This window comes from Rhea pennata, chromosome 27 (genome assembly GCF_028389875.1).
Source record: "Rhea pennata isolate bPtePen1 chromosome 27, bPtePen1.pri, whole genome shotgun sequence".
Lineage (NCBI taxonomy): Eukaryota > Metazoa > Chordata > Aves > Rheiformes > Rheidae > Rhea > Rhea pennata.
The window spans coordinates 498,928-509,355 of record NC_084689.1 but is presented as its reverse complement, the minus strand read 5'-3'; the positions used below and the strand labels follow the sequence as shown (position 1 = coordinate 509,355).

Sequence of the window (10,428 nt, the reverse complement as noted above, 5' to 3'; positions counted from 1 at the left end):
GAGCGAGAAAGGCAGAGCAGAAACTTGCTAGCTGGGCCTGTAAGCTCCTGTTTCTTGGCAGTCTGGACTGCGAGAAACCTGTGCCCCTGAGAGGTCATGGCAAACAGGCCTGTTGTATTCCTATAACATATCTTTCTTCTCAACTGTCTCTGCACTTTATTGCAGGGCCATAGAGGAAGAGAGAAACACTCACTTTTAAAGTAACAGTTAAACACAGGATTTTCGTCTACACATTTCAAGAATAAAGATTAATTGCCCCCTTTTAAAAGATGGAGACCAAAATAAAATGAAGAAGAAGTAATTTGATCAAGGTTATGCATTAGATCAATGATTGAGAGTCTGTTAGTGTCTCTCCTGTCTTCCTAGCCTGCTTCCTAGATCGGGGGCTGTGCTATCACATAGCCACTTGGCTTGGTGGCTAGATGCAGGAGGAACCTGGATGTTGCACAACTCCTATCCTCATGGGGAAATAGGACCCACCAATAGAAACCGGTTGGTGATGGAGCAAACTCTGTACGTACATGGCTTGCCACCTCCCCAAGTCACAGGAGGGCCCTACTGAATTTACCATAAGCAGACTGGGACCAGCTGTTTCATACTGTGGAAGAGAAGTGAGCACTCAAAGGCTTCTGCAAAACAAATTTCTTTTCCTCTTTTTATGCATATGATTCTGCTCCCCTCTCATTATCAGCATAAAGACCCAAGGGGAAGCAGCAGAAGGGAACTTTGCTGTAGCCATGAGCAAGTCTGCCAGCACTTCTCCTTTGTGCTGCTTCTTCCATGTAGAGCTGGTGCAGCTGAGCTTGATAGCATTAGGATAAACAGGGCTTGTGCAAGGTGATAGCATGCCAGCTTTCCCAAGCACTCCCTTCTGCCTCTGCACTTCAGAACTGGCTCACCTGAAGCCTCTGCCTTCTTGAACAGAGGCTCCGTTGCAGCAGATACTGGAGCTGTGATATTGGGCAACTGGTCAGAATGATCACGTCCTCTTGGCATCCTCTTGGCATCTTAGGATTCATCTTCCAAAGCTCCCCAGTAACTCAAGTCCAGGTTCAGGTTCTGATCTGTTTTTGTGCTTAGAAGCACTATTTTGAATAAATTGTTTTCCCTTTCAGCAGCAGGTTGGCAGTAGTTTCAGAGATGCTGCTTACTACTGGCCTTCCCCTTGTGTCATCATTTACATTCAAAGTAATGCAAACTGCTGAAGACACCTGGATCTGCTTCTGGCTGCCTGCAGAGTGAGCTTTGCCCTGCACAAGGTCAGGTTTGTGTGCAGACCTGGAACTTCCCGTCTGAAGCCTGTGTGTCGCCAGGGCCCTCGCACTGTGCAAGCACCGCTCTCCGGGAGCCATCTAGCGACAGGGACAACGCTCAGCCTGCGGGAGCTGGCACTGCGCAGCGCTCGCGCTGCCGGCCGCCAGCAGCGGCAGGACAGGCAGATCTGCAGTGTCTCCTATGTTTCCTTTTGCTCACTCAGGGTGGGCAGGATCTCAGCTTTTCTTCCTAGAAATGTGAAGAGAATTCCAGGGATACTTCACCCCTTTCTGTCTCAGCAAAGATTGGTTCTGGGCTTAGATAAGAGACAAACTGGTTCCTATCACAACAGTCAGATAATCAGACATGTTTTTGCTTCCTCTATCCCCATTCTCCTTAAATACGTGCATTCATTATAAACTCCTGCTGCAAAGTCAACTGAACATTCAGACAAAATAGGCTAGAAAGAATGAGGGAGAGTAATGACTCTTTAATAAATTAGCAAAATAAACAACAGCATTAAAATATGTATATGTTATATATAACTCCATCTCAACAGATCATATGACCTAAATCAAAAACCTTGATTTCCCAGTTTGCTCATGTTGATCCAAAGGTATGCATCAGTCTTGGTACCTTCCTAGGTGGCGCCTGATACTGTGGTACCTAAATACCTAAAACCACTCAGAAATAAAACATCTTCTTTGTAGGCCAGAGACTCAGCTTCCAATGAGAAAAGAGTTAAATTACCGTATGATTTCTGTTCATTTACTGTCTCCTTGCAGAAGTGATTAAAAGCAAGTGATCTGCTTTTTTCCCCCCTTAAAGAAAAAAGTGTTACTTCACCGCAAAGGGAAGGTTGCTTCCTCAAAGGGGAAAAACACAAATAAGCGCATTTAATGCATTGGAGTGATCATCCATTAGATGAAGAACTGGTGGAGTTTGCAATTTAGAAGTCTCTGATTCTCATGATCACCAGCAGTTGAACTGATCAGATATTTTGAATGTGTTGATTGCATCCAACAAAGGATAAATGCAGAGCAAAGTCTAGTGGTCACTGTTCTTCCTTGGGCCACGCAAGCTGCATCAGTCATCATCTTTGACATACTGCCCTGCCTCCCAGCGTTTGGCCATGGCACTCTTGTGACGAATCACTCTGGTGCTTTCCACAACCTAAAGAAACCGAAAAGCACATTTCTTAAAATAAAAGGTCTGCTTTTATAAAGATCTTTTCTTCCTTTTTTTTTTTGCACAATTCATTCTCCTTGTCGGAAATCCCCAGTATTCAGGTTAAATATGCTTGACAACAACCACTACACATCTTGCCTGCCTTGATGCACCTCTGAGCTGACTCGGAGCAGATCCAGGCAGCTGCAGCTCCCTTGCGTCTTTGCTCATGCTCAGTCCAGGATGCCAGAGAATTAAGGCACCGTGAAAATAAGTCTGATTCAGTCCCTTGGACTGCCCCTATGCCCCTGACTTGAAGAGTTTTGCCCTTCTAGCCAGCTCCCAGAAACTGGGAGCAAGAGAAGTATCCCAGTAGAAATCCTGGGGGAGTGAGAAGTCAGCATTGCTCAAACGAAGCCATCAAGTATGTAAAAGACTTTACCTCTGTGTTGATTTCGTCAACGGGTTCAATGCCTGCATACTGTGAAAAGGTGGGGGGGGGGGAAAGAGGGGGGAGGAAACAGTCAGATAACAGTCAGATAACAACAACCCAGTAGGGAAATACTTAGATACAGGCACACAAGGTGTCAGGTTGCATGGGATGCATGGCAGAGAAAATCAAGGTTAGGCAGCACAAGCATGGCACATAGCTCGTTTTCCCAAAGCCCCAGGGAAGGTTTGGGCCAGGACACACTTCCTTCCCCAGAGGATGTGGTTTCTCCTCTGCACAGTCCCACCCAGGCTCTAGCACTGCTGGTCAGAAGGGCACTGCCCCTTGGGGCATGGCACGGGAAGAGTGCCATTGTCGGAAGAGAGGGGGAAAAAGGGGACCACCTAATGCCTGGGACCTGGCAGATGTCTGCCATAGCCCTGTCTTCCCCCGAGCTGAGCAGCTGAGCTCCCAGACCAAAGCAGGGTGGCATGCCGCGAGAGCCCACTGCCTTCAGCCCCAAGGTAGCTCAGTGGCCCCTAGATTTCTCCCGTGCTAGAACGCATGCTGCCCCGTGACAAGCAGGGCTGGAGCATTCACCTTTCCATCTTCCTTCACCCTCCTCCTCCTTTCCTCGAAGGGACTGGAACGAGCCGATTCAGGGGTGAGGCTCTCCGTGCTGCCCCGAGAGGGACTAGTCACTCTCAGCGGAGTAAACGACGATACCAGTCCCAGGATTCCCGTCTGGTGCGAGGCAGGAGCAAAGACTGGTGACCCAGACACCGAATAGCTGCCACTGACACCTGAGGCAGCTTCAAGAGAAAGAGTTGTTGGGGTGTGAAGGCTGCAAGGACCGCTCAGAAGCTGGAGGTGCCCACAAAATAGAACAAGGGTCTTGCCCCAGAAGAGGACCTCCCTGGGAGGTCTAGCAGGCTTGGTCACAGCTGGGGACCTTGTGTCTGGGTGCCAGCCTGAGCTTTTCAGAGGCAAGGATGGGGAAATGCATGAACTGAGCACTTCTCGGCCCTTCCAGCACTGCTTTCTGAGGAAATTTGATGTGGAAATTTGACATGAAAATTTATCAAAATTTGAGCAGCCCAAAGAATCAAAAGGAGTCCTGAGTGCCACTCCACTAAGCCCATCCCTCCTCATCATCATTTCTTCTACATCTGCTCGGCACCAGCTCTTCCACATCTGCTCCCTGCAGGCAGTTTAGGCTGAATCCAGCCAGCCTCAGATCAAGCCCTTTTGCTTGCTGGCCACAGAATCTATGTCTAAAGAGGATTATTTCTCATGGGACACTGCTACCAACCTACACAGGTCCTTCTTGACATCTCAGCAAATCCTTGCAGGGAGGAATTTCTTCTCCTCACCCTGTAGCCTGTCCTGCTTTTTGAGGCTCTCTGGGTGGGGACTTGGTGCTTTCAACCTGTAACTATTTGCTGTTCACTTTGTTCTCTGCTGTGACCACTGTTGCTCTTACGGAAGGCCCAGGAATGTGGAAGAGGTGTAGAGGAACCACATCCTGAAGAACACCTGCATGGTTTGGGTTCAGGGAACTCCTCACAGAGGTTTGGGGCAAGGGCTGTAAACCAAACAGCTGCAACAGGTCTGCAGCTTCCTGGAGCACAGCCAGGGGAAGAGAGAAAAGCTCAGATCTGGCCCCAATTTGAACTCCCCTTTCCACCTCTAGCATAGGGTGAGGTCACCTGTGGCTGCCAGCTATGACAGAGAATGCCTCACCTCATGCAGGCTGCTAACACTAGGCTTAAGAGCTCACTTCTTAAATACTTTTCACACCTGGGAGAGATATATTCCTCGAGCTTTAAGCTAGCTGTATGCACTCTGTACAGGAAGGTCTCTTGAGAGCGGGAGCACGCACTTCAAGGTGCCATTTCTACCCTCTGACAGGTCTGTTAGAAACTCAGAGTCACAAAGAATTAGAGGGCAGATCTGATGCCCATGCTGACTCTGCACCAAAGGGTTAACCCTTGCCCAGTCCCAAGCCTGCAATTCCTCCCCCCCGCCCCTTACCTGAACTCTGCGAGGAAAGCCGTGAGTGGGAGCCCTCCTTGGGAAAGCTGCTGCTGCTGACCAGGGAGTAGCCGTCTATCAGCTGCCTCCTTCTCCGCTGCTCCTGCAGCTCCTCTTCCCTCTGCAAGTCGCTCTGGATCTCCTCCTCAATCAGTGCCGATGTCTGGGGCTTCCATGTCCGCAGCGTGTACTGCTCCTCCCGGCTGCCCTCCCTCTCCAGCACCTTCTCCCTCTTTAGTGGGCTTTGTGTCCCCATGTTGTCCACAAAGGAGATCTTGGGCTTCCAGAAGGGCAAGGAGAAGTACTCTTTACGCAGGACACCCGTGTCCACGGGGCTCAGGGTGGAGCCAGACCTCTGCGCGGCGCCAGGAAGCCTTCCTTCACTGGAATCCTCTCTCGCCCATTTGCTGGCGTTGGCGGAAGCATGGTCATATATCAGCGGCTCATCCCTGCTCTTCTTGCTGGTGGCTGCTGCAAAGCGCGGCTGGTACGCCTGGAAGTGTGTCAGATTCACTGTGTAGCTTGGGGGGGTTTTCCCACCCCTGGCATCTTCTGTGGGGCTGAAGCTGTGACTTGCAGATTGCTCTGCTGCAAACCCGTTAATCCAGCTCCTCCTGGGCTCATCTGCCTTCCAGGGGGAGGCTGGCTGCTGCGGGGTCAGCAGGGTTTCCTCCTGCTGAAATACCTTCTTGCGCTCCTCCAGTTCCTGCTGTGTCCCCCTGTCGTACATCCCCAGCAGCCTTCCTTCCTTCTTCAGATCTTCTTCACGCTTAGTTTCCTGCTCTATTTCCCTCTGGACATAAAAGGAAGTGCGGCCCTTGTCCTTCCCTTTCCTGGCTGAAAGGGGAGATACAGACACTGAGAGAAAAGGCTTGGTTTGGATTTCCACCAGCTCGTTGCTGGAAGTCAGCCTCTGGATCCCCCTCTCTTTCCAGAGGTTCTCCTCCCTCTCCATTGCCATGCGAATTTCCCGCTCAATGGGTGTCTCATTGCTGGTCTTCATCTCTTTGCCTCTGCCATTGCTGCCAGCCCTCAGTTCCACCAGAGTGTCAAAGACCTCGTGGGTCATGCTTCCGTCACTGATGTAGCCTGCATTGCCTTCAGTATACATTTCACCCAAGCCAGAGTCCAGATCCTCTCTGGAAGATGCTTTAGTCAGGCCGGATATTCTCCCAGTGAGATATGATCTTTCAGCATCAGCCCTTCTGGAAGCGTAAACCTCCTTTCCAGGTGCTTTGTAGGACTTATAAACCTGATAAGCAGTCTTGTCTGTCCTGCTCTGACTGGGCGCACCAAGGCTGCTGTGCCCCCTCGCAGCCTTCGTGGCAGTCTCAGGACTGTGCCACTCTTGCACAGAGATTTTTGTCATTGACTCTGGTTTTGGAGACATTGCTTGCTGCACAGGGGTGAAAAGAGAGCCTGGGTTGGTCTTTTCCAGTAGCAGGAACTGCTGCCGGGCAGCAGAGAAGTTGATCTGCTCCGTGTCTATATTTTCAGGATCAACAGGTGTTGCTGCTCTCCCTGGGGAAGGTTTGTCAAAGCAAACGGCAAAGCTGGTGGTGAAGCTGTCTTTGTGCTTGCCTTCCCCCTGGCCACCTGAGCCCATGTTTATGGAGCTCAGCTCATCCATGGAGCTCCACTTCTCAGCCATGGTGGAGCTCTTCCTCATCACCTGGCTCCGGATGATCTCCTTCCTCTCATCTTCAAGCTCCTTTGCCTTCTCGGGTGAAATATTTGGCGGAAGGACCCTGTGCTGTTCCTCCTCATCCTCTTCATAAAGCTTCGACGGCTTCCTCTCACCTCTGTACGCCCTGAGGTCATACAGGCTTCCGGACCTTACTACCTCCAGCTTGGAGTCTCTGTCTGGGGAGGGGGTCCAGACATCTTTTCCACCATCTAGGAAATTTGAGGGTGACTTGGATCTGACTTTCCACTCATAGCCATTTTCCACTCTCTGGCTGCTGTGTCGAGAGGGGCCGAACACATCATCGTCACCATCAGCCCTCTGCTCCGCAGAGGAGCTGGCTTGGTAGCCATCGTTATGGTCGTGTTTGTGAGTTGCCTGAGGGAACTGGAAGACGAGGTGCCTGGTGACTCTGTCCATCTCCTGGGAAGAGTCAGCATTCAGTTCTCTGTCAGCCTTTCCGTGGACTCGGGGACACGGGGGTCAGTTTCAAGGTTACCCTCAAACTCCAGGGTCACCTGAAGATGTTCCGAGCAAAAGGCGGGATCTCGCTGGCCCTGCAAGCAGGAGGAGAGGAAAAGCTGTTAGGAGACACGCAAGGAGAAGTTAGGGTCTGGTGGCTCCCAGCCCCACACTCCTGTCCTAGCCCCCAGCGGCACCTCCAGGAGATAACCTGTGCCCACTCATGGCAGAAATACCATGTTCCCTTTGCTCAGAAGCACGGGGTCTTGGATGGCAGCAGCCCCACGGCACTCGAGGCGTTGTCTCCTCGGACAGCTCCGCTCCAGAGCCAGCGGCCACCTGCTCCGTGGGGCCGGAGCCCCAGCCTGGCCCGGCCCTGCCGCCCCGGCAGCTGCCCCGGGCCTCGTCCCGCCGCCGGCTTCGCGCAGCCTCTGTGTTTCCTGGGCGCCCGGACAGGGAGACGCTGCCGGCCGCAGGCGGCACCGCGATGACGGGCTGGTGGCTGGGAGGAGCCGCCGTCACCGTGCTCCCTCCTGCCGGGAATTGCTCCCGGCGCCGTTCAGCGAAGGGGGCCCCGGGCAGCCGACGTTATCGAAACGGCGGAGACCATAAAACTGGTTTCATGGCTTATAAAACGCGTGGGACTTTAACCTGTGTGTCGTGCAAAGCAGGAGCGACGCCCGCTGCCGACCTTGGTGTCGGTGCCTGCAGCTGGGTGCAGCCGGCAGGGGAAGCGGTGCCAGGCGCCGGGGGGTCGCGGGTGGGTCCCGGGCGGGTCCCAGGCGCCGGGGGGTCGCGGGTGGGTCCCGGGCGGGTCCCAGGCGCCGGGGGGGGGGGGGGCGCGGGTGGGTCCCGGGCGGGTCCCAGGCGCCGGGGGGGGGGTCGCGGGTGGGTCCCGGGCGGGTCCCAGGCGCCGGGGGGGGCGCGGGTGGGTCCCGGGCGGGTCCCAGGCGCCGGGGGGGGGTCGCGGGTGGGTCGCGGGCGGGTCCCAGGCGCCGGGGGGGGGGGCGCGGGTGGGTCCCGGGCGGGTCCCAGGCGCTGGGGGGGCGCGGGTGGGTCCCGGGCGGGTCCCAGGCGCCGGGGGGGGGGTCGCGGGTGGGTCCCGGGCGGGTCCCAGGCGCCGGGGGGGCGCGGGTGGGTCCCGGGCGGGTCCCAGGCGCCGGGGGGGGGTCGCGGGTGGGTCGCGGGCGGGTCCCAGGCGCCGGGGGGGGGGCGCGGGTGGGTCCCGGGCGGGTCCCAGGCGCTGGGGGGGCGCGGGTGGGTCCCGGGCGGGTCCCAGGCGCCGGGGGGGGGGGTCGCGGGTGGGTCCCGGGCGGGTCCCAGGCGCCGGGGGGGGGGCGCGGGTGGGTCCCGGGCGGGTCCCAGGCGCTGGGGGGGCGCGGGTGGGTCCCGGGCGGGTCCCAGGCGCCGGGGGTGGGGGTCGCGGGTGGGTCCCAGCTGAGCGCGGCTGCCCGGGGCCGCCCCCAGCGTTTGCCCGGGTGTAGCCACAGCCCTGCTCGTGCCACCGCCGCGCCGAAGCGCGCTGCCGGCGGAGCCCGCCCCGGGGTCCCTGCACGCGGCTCGGGCCTCGGGAGGCAGCGAGGCACCAGCAGCGTGCGCGGACGCGCGGACTGCTCGGCGAGGCGAGCACACGCACCTGCGCACGGCCACAGGCGCTCGCACAGCAGTCAAGCTGCCTGCAAGCGTGTGCCACCATGCCGGCGCGCTGCTAAACATCCGCCCCTGCCAGCATGCTGCCAGCCCTGTGCGGGGAGCAGCCCCACGGCTGAGTGCCCCACGCAGCCCCCACCCCTGCCCCGCACGCAGCGCACTTACGGTGGGGGGAGCCGCTGGTGCGAGGTGCCCGTCCCGGCGAGGCCGCCGTGCACCCGGCCGGGCTGCATCTGCCGCAGAGCGGCGTGGCTGGGGCGGTGGTGGGGCGCGGGCCACCGCAGGGACAGCCCCGGGGCTGTGGGGCCCTGATAAGCTCCCTGCAGCACCATGGAGGAATTCCAAGAATTCGGCCCGGCTCATCGCCGCTCTGCCGGGTAATGACCCGCTTCCCTGCCCCCCCGCGTCACCAGTGCCATCGCCCTCGCTGCGCTGGTCCCGCGGCTGCCGAGACCCGGCGCCCAGGGGCGCAGCTGCGCCGCCGGCCGGGCTCGCTGCTGCCCGCGGCGCGCCGCAGCGCGGCCGCGCACCGGCTGCTGCCAGGCTGCCTTGGCCTGCAGCGTGGGGCACGCGCCAGTGTGCCGATGCACCGACACCGCACTGCTGCCATGCGCCAACACACCAGTGTGCCAGCACACCAAAGCACCTCTGCCCAGCACGCTCTGCCCTCGCAGGGACGGGGCTGTGGCGATGAAGCCGATCCTTCGTGGAGCAGAGCTGGGCTCTCCTCTGCCCCCGCGCCTCGGGGCAGCCGGTCCCCCTGCATGGTTCTCCCTGCGGAGCAGCGCGGACGCGGGCTTCTCCCTGCTGCGCCGCAGCAGCCCAGTGCGTCGAGCACGAGGCAGGATCCTGCCGGGGAGCCGCAGGGAGGAAAGCGTGGCCGGAGCAAACATGCCGGGCGCAGCCGCCCGGGAGCTGCCGCTCTCTTGTTTACACCGAGGGGCCTCTCCCTGGCCCGGCTTCTCCCGTGCCAGCTGTGCCATCCGCTGTGTTTGCACGCACCGGGCTGGGCCGGGGCCCTCGCCGGCGCTGTGGCAGGGCTCAGCTGCGGGCGCCAGCCCGGCTCTGCTCCGCGCCGGGTCGCTCTGCGGCCAGCACCGGCACTGCCGGCGGCTCCCCGCGCCGCCCGCAGCAGGCTCGTGCGATGCCCCGGCCCCTGCAGCCCGCAGCCCCCCGCCCCGTGCCACCGGCCCCTCCACAGGCGCCCGCCCAGCCCCATCGCCACGGCGCCCTTCCCGCGGCACATGAGCCCGGGAAATCCCACTTACCCCACCCCGCTCTCCGGGCAGCAGCCGCCAGTGCCGGCTCAGCGAGGGGATGGCGGTGTCAGTGCAGCCAGCGGGCGGGAGCGCCGAGCCCGTCCCGCAGGGCCCGAGACAAAGTCCGCGGCGGGAGGAGGTGCGCAGGGTGGCACCACGCCCCAGAGGACGCGCGAGCTGCTCGGCACTCCAGCCCGGCACCGGCGCCTCTTCCACCGGCTGTGGCCAGAGCTGGGCCCAGCCCCTGCCAGGGCGCCAGTGGCTCGGGACCAGGATGGGGGACGGCGACGTCCCTGGCACAGGGCGGCCGTGTCTCCTTCGCCGCCGTGCCACGGCGCCGGTTGGGAGCAGTGCTTGCATCCCGCTGCATCCCGCTGCGTCCTGCTGCATCCCGCTCCTCCTGCTGTCCCGGACCTTCATCCTCCTCCTCCTTCCTGCCGGGCTGCAGCTGCCCCAGTAGCAGCGTCCCACACCAGCTCAGCGGCCCT

At 58.8% G+C, this 10,428-nt stretch overlaps 1 protein-coding gene across 2 annotated transcripts; it reads right to left on the bottom strand.

The window, feature by feature from the left end:
- Window positions 1-1,723: 1,723 nt before the first annotated feature.
- On the bottom strand, window positions 1,724-10,376 carry MISP (mitotic spindle positioning). 2 transcript variants are annotated; one of them, XM_062596501.1, is made up of 5 exons: window positions 9,950-10,376; window positions 4,886-7,126; window positions 3,452-3,663; window positions 2,864-2,902; window positions 1,724-2,427 (listed from the first exon to the last, which is right to left on the bottom strand). In XM_062596501.1, exons 2-5 carry the CDS (start codon window positions 6,987-6,989, stop codon window positions 2,341-2,343), a joined length of 2,442 nt encoding a protein of 813 aa, XP_062452485.1. In that variant the 5' UTR covers window positions 6,990-7,126; window positions 9,950-10,376; the 3' UTR covers window positions 1,724-2,340. The 2 variants fall into 2 exon arrangements, with proteins under 2 accessions (XP_062452485.1, XP_062452484.1); XM_062596500.1 differs by lacking the exon at window positions 9,950-10,376 and adding an exon at window positions 8,847-9,022.
- Between the last annotated feature and the right edge of the window lie 52 nt (window positions 10,377-10,428).

Coding starts and splice junctions, on each gene's coding strand:
- MISP (XM_062596501.1), bottom strand. CDS start 6,989: ATGGACAGAGTCACCAGGCACCTCGTCTTCCAGTTCCCTCAGGCAACT. Junction 3,664..4,885: donor GCTTTCCTCGCAGAGTTCAG/GTAAGGGGCGGG, acceptor TTTCTCTTGAAG/CTGCCTCAGGTGTCAGTGGC. Junction 2,903..3,451: donor GGGTGAAGGAAGATGGAAAG/GTGAATGCTCCA, acceptor ACCTTTTCACAG/TATGCAGGCATTGAACCCGT.